A 16,440-nucleotide genomic window follows, 5' to 3' on the forward strand; every position below is an offset into this window, starting at 1 on the left:
CAAAAACTTACCCCGATATCTCCTCTGTACCTACTTCCAAGCACCTTAAAACTGTGCCCTCTCGGGTTAGCCATTTCAACCCTGGGAAAAAGCCTCTGACTATCCACACGATCTTTGGAAAAATCGTGTTGCAAAAGGAAATCTTGAAATGTTTCCACTGCTGCTTGGGCTTGAGAGTGAGGGAGGATCAGAAAGTTTCAAGTCTTATTGAAAACCACCTGGGAGAACTAGAGAACAAAATTGAATAGTAATTTTTCCTTCCTCTCAGCACAAGTGTATGACAGGGTTAGGGACCATTTCCCTGAATCTTCTGCTCAGCCTGAGAGCTTGACTTCGAGAGAAGAGGAAGAAATTTGTGAGATTTACTGACCTGCCTCTGGACAAATTCTGGATTTCTGTGAAAGAAGAGCATCCTGCCATTCATTGGAAAGCAGTGAACATTTTGTTGCAGTTTTCAACTTCTTACATGTGTGAGCAAGCTTCTTTTTGTTTAAGAAGCATCAAGAGCAAGGATAGAAATTGTCTCATGTCAATTGATGGTGAAATCCATGTGTGCTCATTATGTTTGCTTTATGAGTTTTTAAAATTTATGTAAGGGAAAAAAAGAGATTAACTTCAAGAAAGGTAAGCTAAGCTTAACCACCTGTTTTGTACAAGAAAGGTTGGCTAAAAATTCATTCTCTACTCAAAAGAGCATTGACAATTATTTTTGGATTATTATATCTACAACTGACTGATCCTGCTAACATACCATGAGCTGTAGAATTAATAATTTTTATGCAGGTTCCCTGAGACATGAAAGACTGCTGTAAGTACTTTTTGGAAATTCCTCACATATTTTACATACCTCTGTCCTGTAGACAAGTTGCTCACTCTTATCATCATTAATCCTGTATATCTCCAGAAAAGGATCTGATTTGCTGAAAAGATCCTGTAATGATATGAATGAAACACTTATTGCTTTTCTGTTGACCATATGGGCGCCATGGTAACATAGTGGTTGGCGCAACACTATCACAGTCCAGCGTGTTGCGGATTTCGGAGTTCAATTCTGGGGCTGTTCTGTAAGGAGCCTGTACGTCCTCCCCATGGAATGTGTGAGTTTTCCCTGGATGCTCTGGTTTCCTCCCACAGTCCAAAGAAGTACCGGGTAGGTTGATTGGTCGTTGTAAATTGTCCCATGATTAGGTTAGGATTATTCGGATTTGTCAGGAGTTGCCGTGGTGACGTGGCTCAAGGGGCTGCAAAGGCCTACTCCATATTGCAAAATAAATAAATAAATCATTAGCTTCAAGGCAATTTTGAAATGATTGACGTGACAAGTGAACCAACCTGAATTTACATAGGATGTAAAATTAATAAGATCAAAAATACCTGCAGGTGGATCATAGGAAAATAGAAATATATTTAGACACGTTACACAATTAGAGAGAAATACTCCAAACAAAACTCAAACCAATTAACTATGACCTAGTTATTTCATGTTTCAGAACATTTCAAACAATTATTCACGGCTCCCAAATTCAACAAAAATCACATGAACGAAATCCCATTGTGCAAAGTCCTGCTGATTTGTAACCTTCTGCCTGCCCCTTTGCATTATTTTCATGTAATATCTAAGAGGGTGAAATTATTTGACAGCTCTCCCACTCTGTCAACAAAACATGGGCAGATATAGCAGCAGCAGAACTGTCACTCACTACCTGTTGTAGTTACAATGAGTAAATGGAAAGGTGTAATCAAGTTCATCTCCCTGAGTGCATCATCAGTATAAGAGCAAGAACCAGACCATTATTTAACTCATGCAAAAAAACTAAAAATATTGCAGGGAAATTTTGGAGAATGTAATTTTGTGGGTGGGAAGCTGATGCATTTAATCATCTTATTTTAGCAGTACAGATTATTCATGATTTTTACTGAAAACAACTTGGGGACAAAGCTTCTTTTAATTTTGGTCACATTTAAAAGGATCCGTTTATAGGACTGGAACCCCTTGGTCCATATTCTCAAATCAACAGATTAAAATTTTATTTGACTGTCATGAAGCATTAAGGATGAATCTGTTTCTAAAAGTGGAGAGAGTAGTTGGTGGAAAGCACTAATGCACATTTGGTTATTCAGAAACAATTCAACATTAAGGTTTAATTCTCATATACCTTGAGTAAATTTTTTCAGATCTAATATGCTTAACTTCACAAAAAGAAAAATCGTTCAAAGTTAACATTTTAACTTCAAGTATTTATGTAAACAAGATTGTATAATCAATAGGATTGACTCACAAAATTGTGAAGACTGTTTCATAAACTGTTTGCTGTATTTGTTTTTTAACTGGATGAAGGGACTATATACATGGTAGCCAATTTTGTTGAATATGTAGGGGATGGATGGGTTTAGCAAGTTGTGCAATGAGGTGTCGATAGACTCAGTGATGAGCCTAAGTTGATAGATGGAAACAATGTGGAAAAATATGAGGTTATCCATTTGGGAAAGATGGATAAGAAAGCAAATTATTATTTAAACAGAGTGTTCCACAAAATATTGTACAAAGGAATCTGAGGGTTCCATCCAGTATATAAAATACAAAAGATTAGCATACAGTTGAGCAAATAATGAGGAAGATTAACAAAGTACTTGACTTCCTTGTAAGAGGAATGGAACATAAACATAGAGGGATTTTGATGCATTTTTGCAGCACACTTGTGGGTCTCAGCCTTGATTTGGTTTTAAGGAAGTAAGTACAGTATAGACATGGTGCACAGGGGTTCTATAGGTAAATTCACAGGATAATAAGTTTGAAGTATGAAGAAAGGGTGAGCAGGCTGGGCTTAAACTCACTGGAGTGCAGAAGAATGAAGTGATCTTATTGAAAAATATAAGATTCCTAGTGGGATTGACAAGTGAGATGTTGCAATTACTTTTCCATTAATACGGTGCCTAGGACTATGAGGGAATCGTTTCAGAATATGGAGTTACTATTTTCAGACAGAGATGTCGAGGCTTACTGCCAGAGGCCTGTGAATCTTCAGAATTCTCTGATCCAGACCGAGTCATTGGATGTAGTCTGATGGAGACTGACAGACAATTAAACTATGGAGAAGTTGGGCAGAGAGCGGGAAAGTGACACTAACACCAAGATTGGATCACCCGCTTATGTTCTTATTTTTTTAAATGTTTTATGTTCAGTTTACTGCCTTAAATCCACATACCTTGTCATCCAGTTTCTTAGCACAGAAGGCTAATTCCACATAGCCATTGTTTCCATTTATTTCCTCTGCAATAACCTGTGAGCATAAAAGACAATGCATGATTGTTACATTAGAGTTAGATAAATCTCACAGTTTACACAATGGATTGACAAGCTGAACAATGGTGAAAGTTCTATTGTTCATAAAGAGAAACAGTCACCAAAATGATAATTGTATATGAGAATTAATGGCATACTTCAAAGCAATTGCTGTCACTTGACTGATTCTGTGGGAGAGGATACTATTGAGATATCAGTGTTCTCCACTATTATAGAGCAAATCAAATAGTAACTTGTGGATACAGTTGTCCAGCTTGGAAATCAGCAGGGTGAAGCTTGCATTGCTTTGTACCAGAAGTAGGACAACATGGTATCTCTCTCCCTGTGAGATTCAACATTGAGACAGGTTCTCACATGAATATGACGCATTCAGATGACAAGTGCTCATGGAATTCACCAGAAACATTTGTCTTGTCCCTTTTTGTCGAATTTTCATGGCTCATAAGTCTTAATCTTGGCCTTAAAAGAGCATTCAGCCCCTGGTGCCTGTTTAGTCATTCATTAAGTTCCTGCCTGATCTTTTAGTTCAGTGCCACTTCCTTCTGCAATGCCCACAATTCTGTGATTCCATAATTATCTAAAAATCTACCGGATAAAACACAGTGACTTCCTCAAAGGCCTCCTTGAGTAGAGAACTGCAACGATACACAACAATCGGGAAGGAGAAGTTTATTCTCGTCTCAGTCACGAATCTTTGAGGCCAAATTACCACATCGCTCTAAAAGCTAACCAATGCAAGGGTGGTGTACATATTTTAATTATCACTGTAAAGTTTAAAGAATATTTCTCTTTACTTTTTCTTCTTTTCCCTTTATAACTCTCTCTCTCAAGCCATTTCACCTACTTTATATAATATTATGTGACCTGCCATTAAAACGGACTATTCCAACCACCATCTAGTTTACATATGACAATATGAATTTTATCTTTAAAAAATGGATGCATTGTACTTGGTGAACTGTTAAGATATCAGGAATGAAAGCAGTTAACCATGGTGTTCCTTCATAACCTGGTACAGTTATCCTTTCAATGACCGGGTCACCTCAGCTTGGAAGTATGATCTGCTAACTGTTTCAATCTCATGCTGTGTCACGTTTCATTCTGTCAGAATCAATCATTTCAAGCACAACATCATATCATCCTGACAAGCAGACTCCTTGATCTCATGCTCCAAGAAACCAGAATATGCCTCGCCACATTGATTTCCTCAACTTTTGAGTCCTTGATAAGGGATCTGAAACTTTTCCACATGAAAGATCACAATAAGTAGTTTCTTCTCAATTTGTGCACAATGTCTCTCTCCTTTCAGCAGATTTGCTTTTCTTTGCTGTTTGGTAATTCTCCCAGCAACAACATCAGTTCTTCCTCGTCATCAATATATTGAAGTACCACAACATAGACAACCAGCTAGATTTTGACAGTAACTTTTAATGCTGTCCCAAAGCAAACTATTGCACTGGCTGTCTCTCTAACTCGTTCACCTGTTTGTTCATGACATCCAGCCAGCAGCATTTCACTCCCACCTCCATGCATCACATTCTGCAAAACCTACAGAACTTGTTCATCTGGGTGACCAGCACTGCAAACACCTGTTGGCCTCAGCATTGACTGCTGTTGGATCTGGCTATAGGTTATCGCTGGTGACCATGTGAAGATTACTCTCATTTAGAACTTCAGTCATTGTTTGCTCATCTTCACTTGTCTCTTTCTATTTCTGATTATTTAGGGCTCTTGGCTGTGGTTCAAGATCTAATTCAACAATTTCCGCATCCTCAAAGAATGGTACGTTAAATCAGATTAATTAGAGGACATGATTTGAGAGTTAGGGGGCAAAAGTTTAAGGGTAACATGAGGGGCAATTTCTTTACTCAGAGAGTGGTAGCTGTGTGGAATGAGCTTCCAGTAGAAGTGGTAGAAGCAGGTTTGGTATTGTCATTTAAAGTAAAATTGGATAGGTATGTGGGCAGAAAAGGAATGGAGGGTTATGGGCTGAGTGCAGGTAGGTGGGACTAGGTGAGAGTAAGTGTTTGGCACGGACTAGAAGGGCCGAGATGGCCTGTTTCCGTGCTGTAATTGTTATATGGTTATATGAAGGTTGAGTACTGCCCACCAAGAGAGCACACAACCTGTCTGAAATTCCACTAAAAACTGGTAATACTTGATTATATTTTCTCCACTGATAGCAACTGAACAATATACCGAAGCCCTTGACCCCAAGCTCTACATGCAAGAACCCATACTCTGAGTGCAGCTCACTGAAATATTTTACCATACTTAGAACTTGCTGTGTATTTAATATTTCAGCAATATTTGAGTAATATTGTAAATATGTTGTTTTATTAAGCATTCTTTGTTGTTTACATAATTCATTACAGGTCATATGTAAAACTACATGAACGACATACATCATCACACCACTGCATCATGTGTGTGTGCCTCACTTAAAGTAAAAACATTTTCCCCATGTTTTTCTTTAGATGAATTTCTGGAGTTACAAACCATAAAGGTCTGACAAAACATCTTCCATTGCCTTCAAAGGATAGGGTGTCCTCTTCAGAGAACGTCAGAGTAAATGCTGCTTTGTCAGCTTTAATCAACACTCCATGGCTGACATCCACAACCCCCAACCTCTCTGCAACTTAAAACATGCTCAATTTCTCACTTTCCGAGTTATGATGAGTTCCTTTTTTTTTTTTTTAAACTTTTTTTATTGTTTTCAAATAGTTACAGAATAAAAGTGTATAAGAAAAAAAAAAAAATGTTACCCAGCCCCCCTCCCCTTAACCCCTCCCCCCTAACATCCCTAAAAAAAAAGAAAGAGAAAAAAAAAAAGGGAATGCCTGGATATTGGAAGATCCCCACACGCTCCACGGAGTTCGTAATAACTTTAGTGTATGCATTTATTTCTTTCCCCAAGTAACCAATTATTTCATCTTCGGAGCACCTATATATTTAATCCTGTCTTTTGTAAATAAGGGCGCCAAATTTTCAAAAATGTTTCATATTTATCTCTTAAATTGTAAGTGATTTTTTCAAGTGGAATACAGCCATAAATTTCGTTCTTCCAACGATCTATACTTAGGTATGTATCCGATTTCCAAGTCACTGCAATAGCTTTTTTGGCTACTGTCAATGCAATTTTTATAAATTCTTTCTGATATTTATTCAATCTGGATATCGGTTTTATCCCTTCAATATTACCTAGTAAAAGTAATGTTGGGTTGTGTGGAAGTTGTATTCCAATGATTTGTTCCAGTAAAACTCTTAAATTTGTCCAAAAAGGTTGAATTTTAGAGCAAGACCAAGTAGAATGTAAAAAAGTACCAATTTCTTGGTTACATCGAAAACACTGATCAGATAGATTTGGGTTTAATTTGTTTATTTTTTGTGGTGTAATATATAGTTGATGTAAAAAATTGTATTGCACTAATCTTAATCGAACGTTTATTGTATTTGTCATACTCTCAAGACATAGTCTTGACCAGTTTTTTTCTTCAATTTTAATATTCAAATCACTTTCCCATTTTTGTCTTGACTTATGGACTCCTTGTTTAATTGCCTGTTTTTGAATCAAATTATACATACAAGAGATAAATTTTTTAATCTTTCCTTTTTGAATTAAAGTTTCTATTTCATTGGGTTTCGGTAGTAACATTGTTTGACCTAGCTTTTCTCTTAAATAAGCCCTTAGTTGAAAGTAACAAAAAAGAGTGTTGTTTGATACTTTATATTTATTCTTTAATTGATCAAATGACATTAATATACCTCCTTCAAAACAATCTCCTATATATCTAATCCCTTTTTGAAACCAATTATATAAAAGTTGATTATCCATTGTAAAAGGAATAAGTCTATTTTGGATTAAAGATCTCTTTGCTAATAAGGATTTCTTTGTCTCATCGTCAACATTTATCTTATTCCATAAATCAATCAAATGTTTTAATATAGGAGATTCTTTCTTTTCCCGTATCCATTTAGATTCCCATTTATATATAAAGTCTTCTGGTATGTTTTCTCCTATTTTATCTAGTTCTATTCTGATCCACGCCGGTTTGTCTTTCTCAAAAAAGGATGCAATAAATCTAAGTTGATTTGCTTTATAATAATTCTTAAAATTTGGAAGTTGTAACCCTCCTAGCTCAAATTTCCATGTCAATTTTTCCAACGATATTCTTGACATCTTACCTTTCCAAAGAAACTTCCTCACATACTTATTCAGCTCTTGAAAAAACTTCTGGGGTAATTGTATTGGTAGTGATTGAAATAAGTATTGTAATCTAGGGAATATATTCATTTTTATGGTATTTACTCTACCTACTAATGTTATTGGTAATACCATCCATTTATCAAGATCTTCTTGAATTTTTTTCAATAGTGGTAAATAATTTAATTTGTATATGTTCTTTATATCATTATCGACTCTTATACCTAAATATTTTATACCATTTGCCGGCCATCTAAACTGGGTTATTGATCGACATTGATTATAGTCTCCTTTAGTAAGAGGTAAAATTTCACTTTTGTCCCAATTTATTTTGTAACCTGATACTTTCCCATATTCTTCTAATCTATAGGATAATTTACGCAACGATTGCAATGGGTTTGTTAGATAAAGTAGAACATCATCAGCAAATAAGTTGATCTTGTATTCTTCTTGGTTAACTCTAAAACCCTTAATATCTGGGTCCATTCTGATCAGTTCAGCTAATGGCTCTATCGCCAACACAAATAAAGCAGGTGATAATGGACAACCTTGCCTAGTTGACCTTGTTAACTGAAATGGTGTTGAAATTTGACCATTTGTCACTACTTTAGCTTTGGGATTAGTATTTAAGGTTTTAATCCATTTTATAAAGGATACTCCTAATCCGTATTTTTCCAATACCTTAAATAAAAAATCCCACTCCAATCTATCAAATGCTTTTTCTGCATCTAAAGCAACTGCCACGCTCATTTCCTCCCTCTTCTGTGCTAAATGAATTATACTAAATAAGCGAGTTACATTATCTGCTGATTGTCTATTTTTAATAAATCCTGTTTGATCCATATGTACTAATTTTGGTAAGCATTTAGATAATCTATTAGATAAGATTTTTGCTATTATTTTATAATCAGTATTTAATAAAGAAATCGGTCTATATGATGATGGCTTTAAAGGATCTCTATCTTTTTTTGGCAATACTATTAAAATGGCTGTCGAAAAGGATTCTGGAAGTTTATGCGTTCTTTCCGCTTGGCGTATTAACTCCATAAGAGGAGGAATTAATAAATCTTTAAACTTTTTATAGAATTCAGGCGGAAAACCATCTTCTCCTGGAGATTTATTACTTTGAAGTGATCCTAGGGCTTCTTCGACCTCTTTCAATGTAAAAGGCATATCTAATCCCTTCTGTTCTTCCGTATTTAATTTTGGAAGAGTTATTTGTGATAGAAACCTTTCTATCTTGACATTGTCATTTTGTGATTCTGATTTGTACAACTCAGAGTAAAAATTCTTAAAAGCTTCATTAATTTCTAAAGGTTTATAAGTAATTTTATTTACTCTTGTTCGAATTGCATTTATTGTTTTAGAAGTCTGGTCTGTTTTTAGCTGCCATGCAAGAACTTTATGTGATCTTTCACCTAATTCATAATATCTTTGTTTAGTTCTCATAATTGCTTTTTCCGTTCGATATGTTTGGAGTGTATTATATTGTAACTTCTTGTTAATGAGTTGTCTTCGTTTTTCTTCTGTCACATTTCTTTGGGATTCTTTTTCTAATTTCGTAATCTCTTTTTCCAATTGATCTATTTCTATCATATATTCCTTCTTAATTTTAGAAGTATAACTTATTATCTGACCTCTCAAGTATGCCTTCATTGCTTCCCACACTATAAATTTATCATCAACTGAATGTGAATTTATATCTAAAAAGAACTGAATCTGTTTTTTCATAAAATCACAAAAGTCTTGACGTTTTAATAATATTGAATTAAATCTCCACCTATAAACTGATTCCTCTTTATCTGTCATTATCATTGTCATTATTAAAGGAGAATGATCTGACAGTATTCTTGCTTTATATTCCACATTTTTCACTCTATCTTGAATATTTGTTGATAATAGGAAAAAGTCTATCCTTGAGTATGTTTTATGTCTATTTGAATAAAATGAATAATCTCTTTCTTTTGGATTAATTCTTCTCCATATATCAATCAGATTTAAGTCTTTCATCAATGATAGAGTTAATTTTACTGCTTTTGATTTTGTAACAACCTTTGTTGATCTATCTAAAGCTGGATCTAGACAAAAATTAAAATCTCCACCTATTAATATTTTATCATGTGCGTTGGCCAAATTCAAAAAGACCTCCTGTATGAATTTTACATCATTTTCATTTGGTGCATAGATGTTCATAAGGGTCCATAGTTCTGAAAAAATTTGACAGTGTATAATTAGATATCTCCCCGCCGAATCAGTTAATATGTTTTGTATTTTAATTGGTAGATTTTTGTTAACCAAAATTGCAACTCCTCTCGCCTTTGAATTAAATGAAGCTGCAATAACATTTCCAACCCAGTCTCTTTTTAATTTCTGGTGTTCTGTGTCTGTTAAATGAGTTTCTTGTAAAAAAGCTATATCTGTTTTCATTTTTTTAATATATGTTAAAATTCTTTTTCTTTTTACTGGCCCATTAAGCCCATTAACATTAAAACTTAGAAAGTTTAGTAGATTAGTCATTTTTTTTTTATTATATTATTCCAATCTATAATAATACCTAATCTTTCCACTTTTGTGGTATCTTGGGAAATCTTTATAAAAATCTCTGTGTTGCTATGTGTGTCCCCACCAATCATCCAGGCTAAAAGATAGAAGGAAATTAAAATATAAAGGAAAAAACAAAATACCCCCCTACTAATGTTGTGGAAAACTAACACAACATTACCCCCCTCTGCTGTACGGGTCATGGCAACCGCCATGATTACACACGTGAATATGATGAGTTCCTGATCTGAAATGTCGACTGTTTCTCTCCCCAAGGATGCTGTTTGATGTGTTGAGTGCTTCTAGAGACGTAGAACATTGTAGCCACAGAAACAGGCCCTGTGGCCCATATAGCTCTGCCGAATTGTTATTCTGAGTGTTTTTTTTAAACTATTTTTGTTTTGGATTTCCAGCTTCTGCCTTTTTTTAAAAAAAACTATTTATTTGCAAAGGTGCTCTGTTCACGCAGCTATGTCCAACTGTCTTCAACATTGTTTTCTTTCCAACTGCCTCAATATGAGAAGCCATTCTTCACATGAAAGAACCATTCAAGAGATGAAAGCATTAAAGAAAAATATATGCTGTACATTTGCTGATCGATATTGTACATGATATGCTACATCATTCTACCTCAGTTATAACCTGTCTTTAGGGAAACTAGCCCTACACCTCCTGCAAAATCAAATAACTTGTAATTAGCAAATTCCCACCCTTCACTGAAACTCGAGAATCAGACAAGCCCTTCCCACTCCCATATGCGCAGGAGAGCCTGCAGGTTTTTGATGTGGTGATGCTCCTTCACTGATTGGAAATCAATACTAATGATCAGAGTGACTGCCAGACTGAGAGCCAGTTCTGCGGGGGGAAACATCAAGACTTTGGAACTGTATTCTTTAGAAAATAGAAGATTGAGAGGAGAATTGATGGAGATATCAAGTCAAGTCAAGTCATTTTTTATTGTCATTTCGACCATAACTGCTGGTACAGTACACGGTAAAAATGAGACATTTTTCAGGACCATGGTGCTCCATGAAACAATACAAAAACTACACTAGACTACAGACCTACCCAGGACTGCATGAAGTGCACAAAACAGAGCAGGCATTGCAATAAATAATAAACAAGACAACAGGCACAGTAGAGGGCAGTAAGTTGGTGTCAGTCCAGACTCTGGGTATTGAGGAGTCTGATGGCTTGGGGGAAGAAACTGTTACAAAATTATGAAGGGTATAGATAGGGTAAATGCAAGCAGACATTTTCCACTGAGGGTGGGTGAGACTACAACTAGAGGTCATAGGTTAGGGGTGAAAGGTGAGAAGTTTAAGGGGAATATGAGGGGAAACTACTTCATTCAGAGTGTCATGAGAGTGTGGAATGAACTGCCAGCACACGTGGTGCCTGTGAGCTCAATTTCAATGTTTAAGAGAAGTTTGGAATAGGTTTATGGACAGTGGGGATATGGAGGGCTACGGTCCCAGTGCAGGTCGATGGGAGTAGGCAGTTTTAATGGTTTCAGCATGGACTAGATGGGCTGAAGGGCCTGTTTCTGTGCTGTACTTCTCTATGACTATGATTTCTAGCTTTCCCACTAGAACCTCCACCTCGCTACAAACAACTCCACATTAAAGCCTGGCTCAGGAAGAATTCCCCAGTTGAAATAGTTAATGAGATAGAGATATTCATGACCTTTAACACAAGTCTCTCCAGAGGACCAAATACAGCCATGTCCAGTGTTAAAAGCCCTAGAAAGTCAAAGCCATTCCTAATAGGGCTTACAAACACTCCTATTCAATGACATTGTATGAGGATCAATTCCAAATAAAGTTCTTGCAATACTTTATGAAAGTCAAATATCAAATAAAAATCATTTTAAGGGCTTTCTACTTGTACAGATATTCATATACATCAAGGGGAAAGGAGTATAGTGTAAGAAAGCTATATCATACTAAGTGTTCAAATTTTGCAATCACCTAGAAGATCTCAGTAGATTCTCATTGCCTTTTGTGGTTTTTGCCTTCCTTCCCTGTTTGTAAGATGTGGTTTCAATCCCTTTACCTTTCAATTGGAAGGTATAAAATTCTAAAGGGATTGGACAGGCTAGATGCAGGAAGATTGTTCCCAACATTGGAGAAGTCCAGAACGAGGGGTAACAGTTTAAGGATAAAAGGGAAGCCTTTTAGGACTGAGATGAGGAGAAACTTCTTCACACAGAGAGTGGTGAATCTGTGGAATTCTCTGCCACAGGAAACAGTTGAGGCCGGTTCATTGGCTATATTTAAGAGGAAGTTAGATATGGCCCTTGTGGCTAAAGGGATCAGGGGGTATAGAGAGAAAGCAGGTACAGGGTTCTGAGTTGGATGATCAGCTGTGATCATACTGAATGGCGGTGCAGGCTCGAAGGGCCGAATGGCCTACTCCTGCACCTATTTTCTATGTTTTCTATGTTTAATTGCCATGTCACCCATTCAGTATGGACCTGTCTCTGCTACTGCTTTATCGATCTACTTTCATGTCAATTTTCCATTTGCTCAATGTGAATCTAATCATCTTCCAGGCCTCATCAATTCCTGTGCCTTGCACAACAGGAAACGTTCAGCATATCAGCTGTGAAGTTGCCACCAAAAGAAATCAATTCAGGGCACCCTCAAGATCAGCTCTGGAAGTTCCCATGCCCATTGACCTGCAAGCTCAGCGTAAAATGGGCAACAATTTTCAATTTTATTGATGGATGAACTCAGAAAACAATTGACGTCATCGGGTTTGTCCATCACGGGTAAAGCCCATCTACATGGCACACTGTCGCAGGAAAGCAGCATCCATCATCCGGGCCCTCACCATCCAGGTCATGCTCTCTTCTCACTGCTGCCATCAGAACTGCCTAAGAACTCACGCCACCAGGCTTAGGAACTGCTATTACTCCTCAATCATTAGGCTCCTGCACCAGCCGAGATAACTTCACTTGCCCATTACCCTAATGCTCCCACAACCTACAGACTCACTTTCAAGGACTCTTCATCTCATGTTCTCGATATTTATTGCTTATTTATTTATTTGTTTGTTTAGTTATTTTTCTTTCTTTTTTTCTATTTACACAGTTTGTTGTCTTTTGTACACTGGTTGAATACCCAGTTGGTGTATTTACTCATTGATGCTATAATGGTGATTATTTTATAGATTTATTGAGTATGCCCACAAGAAAATGAATTTCAGGTAACACATGTGCACTTTGATAATAAATTTATTTTGAATTTTAAACATTAGAACCAAGTAAAATTAGGAAGCATTTCCTCATGAAAATTCATATTGGAAATTCGTTAATTAATTTCTCCAAAATATTGAGCAAAATTAAAAAGAGTCCTTTCCAAACTCTGGGCCCACAATTCAAGTCAGACAACAATTGATTGCATAGCAAAGGAAATGGGATGACCTTGCTTAGAGTTTGTATCAAGTGGAAGCTGCAAATGTCAATGGAATTAGTCACCCGTTCTGGTTCAGCCAGAAATGAACCGTCCTATGCTGGGCTCACTTGGGACTGTGGGTGAGTTCAGCGATTGCAAGGGTATGCTTGGAAAACCATCTGGTTAGGCTGCACTTGGAGCCTGTGTGCAGTTTTGGTCAGCCTGTTTCTGGGAGGATGGGGAGGCCTGGAGAAGAGATTCACCAAGAAGCTGCCTGGATAAGAGCGTATGAGCTATAAGGAGAAGTTGTATAAACATGGCGACGCACACAAAATGCTGGAGTAGCTCAGCAGGGCAGGCAGCGTCTACGGAAAAGAGTACAGTCGACGATTCGGGCCGAGACCCTTCAGTTCGGCGTCAATTGTTCTCCTCTCCATAGATGCTGCCTGGCCTGCTGAGTTCCTCCAGCATTTTGTGCGTGTTGCTCGGATTTCCAGCGTCTGCAGATTTTCTTGTCTGCATAAACATAGAGTGTTTTTTTCTGGAGCAGCAGAGGCTGAAAGGAGCCTTGATAGAAATTCAAAGGAAAAGTGCAGAGCAGAGTGGTGGCTGTCTGGAATGTGATGATGGAAGCGATCAATAGTGATGTTCAAGTTGCATTTTAGACACGTACATGAATTCAGAGATATTGATCATGTACAGGCAAAAGGGGTTAGTTTAATTTGACATCACACACTGCAGAGGCATCCTGAGCTGCAAGGCCTACTCCTGTGCTGTATTGTTGCACTCGAGACTAGTTTTTTCAAACTTCGCGGCACTGGCTCTTATGCAGACCCGTTCCCGCCCCCTCCGGGCGGAAATGACATCAGAGGTGCATTACAAAAGTCTCTTCCTGCGTGCGGGCCTTCTCCCCTTGCTGGTGAAGAAGAAGGCCCGGCGCCATTTTTGGGCTGGCCTCTCAGCCGACGCACGCGCCATTTTGTGAGCCGGTTCGCCTGCACAGAAAGTGGGTCGCCACATAACCCCCTCCCCCAAGAACCGGCAATACACCCCCGGATGTCCACAGTCTGGATCAGTCTCTGTTTGGGCAGTCTGCCTCTGCGCCGCGGTGCCTAAACCTCGACCGGCTGCGCCAAGTCCACATGGGCTGGTTTAAATCGGTCCACCATGAAAACCTCCTCTTTCCCCCCCAATGTCCAGAACATACGTGGACCCGTTGTTCCTGATCACCTTGAACGGCCCCTCGTACGGCCGCTGTAGCGGTGCCCGGTGTGCGCCCCTTCGTACAAACACAAACTTACAGTTCTGCAGGACTTTGGGTAGGCAGGTCGGGGTCTGTCCGTGCTGTGAAGTTGGTACAGGGGCCAGGTTGCTGAGCCTTTCGTGTAGTCTGTCCAGGACTGCTGCGGATTCTTCCTCTTGCCCCCTTGGGGCTGGTATGAACTCTCTTGGGATGGCCAGGGGTGCGCCGTACACCAACTTGGCCGACAAGGTGTGCAGATCCTCTTTGGGCGCTGTGCAGATTCCAAACAGGACCCGGAGAAGCTCGTCCACCCAGTTAGGTCTTCTCAGGCGGGCCATGAGAGCCGACTTCAAGTGACGGTGGAAGCGTTCCACTAGTCTGTTAGACTGTGGGTGGTAGGCAGTTGTGTGGTATAGCTGCGTTCCCAACAGGCTGGCCACAGCCGACCACAGGCTGGAGGTGAACTGGGTACCTCTGTCGGAGGTAATGTGGGCCGGTACCCTGAAGCGTGCTACCCAGGTTGCAATCAGTGCTCGGGCGCAGGAATCGGCAGATGTGTCGGTGAGCGGGACCGCCTCTGGCCATCTCGTGAACCAGTCTACCATAGTTAGGAGGTACCGTGCTCCTCGGGACACTGGTAGGGGGCCCACGATATCCACATGAATGTGGTCGAACCTCCGGCGGGTGGGTTCGAACTGCTGCGGCGGGGTTTTAGTGTGCCGCTGCACCTTGGCTGTTTGGCACTGCGCGCACGTTCTGGCCCATTCACTGACCTGCTTGCGAAGTCCGTGCCACGCGAACTTGCTGGAGACCAGCCGGACGGTTGTCCTGATAGATGGGTGTGCCAAACCGTGTATGGAGTTGAAAACTCACCGCCTCCAGGCTGCCAGGACGATGGGGCGAGGTTGGCTGGTAGCCACATCGCACAGGAGGGTCCTCTCACCTGGGCCTACGAGAAAGTCCTGCAGCTGCAAACCCGAGACTGGAGTCCTGTAGCTGGGCATCTCATCGTCTGCCTGCTGTGCCTCCGCCAGTGCTGCATAGTCCACACCCAGGGACAGGGCCTGGATAGCTGGTCTGGAGAGTGCGTCCGCCACGACGTTGTCCTTTCCCGAGACATGCTGGATGTCCGTTGTGCACTCGGAGATGTAGGACAGATGTCGCTGCTGGCGAGCCGACCAGGGATCGGACACCTTCGTGAAGGTCAATGGTATGTGGTCTGTGAACATGGTGAACGGCCTGCCTTCTAAGAAGTACCTGAAATGCCGGATTGCCAGATACAGTGCCAACAGCTCCCGGTCGAAAGCACTGTACTTGAGTTCAGGTGGCCATAGGTGCCCGCTGAAGAATGCCAGGGGTTGCCAATGCCCCTCGATGAGTTGCTCCAGCACCCCACCGACTGCTGTGTTGGATGCGTCCATTGTGAGGGCAGTTGGAACATCCATTCTGGGGTGCACCAGCATCGCGGCAACTGCCAAGGCTTCCTTGGCTTTAACAAAAGTGGCCACGGCCTCTTCATCCCAATTAATGTCCTTGCTTTTACCCGACATCAGGGTGTACCAAGGGCGCATGATACAGGCTGCTGAGGGGAGGAAGTGGTGGTAGAAGTTCACCATACCAACGAACCCCTGCAGGCCTTTGACCGTGTTGGGCCAGGCAAAGTGGCAGATCGCGTCCACCTTGGCGGGCAGAGGTGTTGCCCCATCTTTGGTAATCCTGTGGCCCAGGAAGTTGATGGTATCAAGACCGA

The 16,440-nt window shown here is 39.8% G+C and overlaps 1 protein-coding gene across 1 annotated transcript in view; it reads right to left on the reverse strand.

Annotated features, from left to right (window-relative positions):
• Nucleotides 1-16,440, reverse strand: part of cpne7 (copine VII) — a 145,329-nt gene that overhangs the window by 60,171 nt on the left and 68,718 nt on the right. The window contains exons 5-6 of the mRNA XM_073070216.1: nt 3,207-3,281; nt 848-931 (exon numbers count right to left, since the gene is read on the reverse strand). Of these exons, the coding sequence (XP_072926317.1) occupies nt 848-931; nt 3,207-3,281 (159 nt within the window). The remainder of the gene's footprint in view (nt 1-847; nt 932-3,206; nt 3,282-16,440) is intronic.

Source organism: Hemitrygon akajei, chromosome 17, assembly GCF_048418815.1.
Source record: "Hemitrygon akajei chromosome 17, sHemAka1.3, whole genome shotgun sequence".
Taxonomy (NCBI): Eukaryota; Metazoa; Chordata; class Chondrichthyes; order Myliobatiformes; family Dasyatidae; genus Hemitrygon; species Hemitrygon akajei.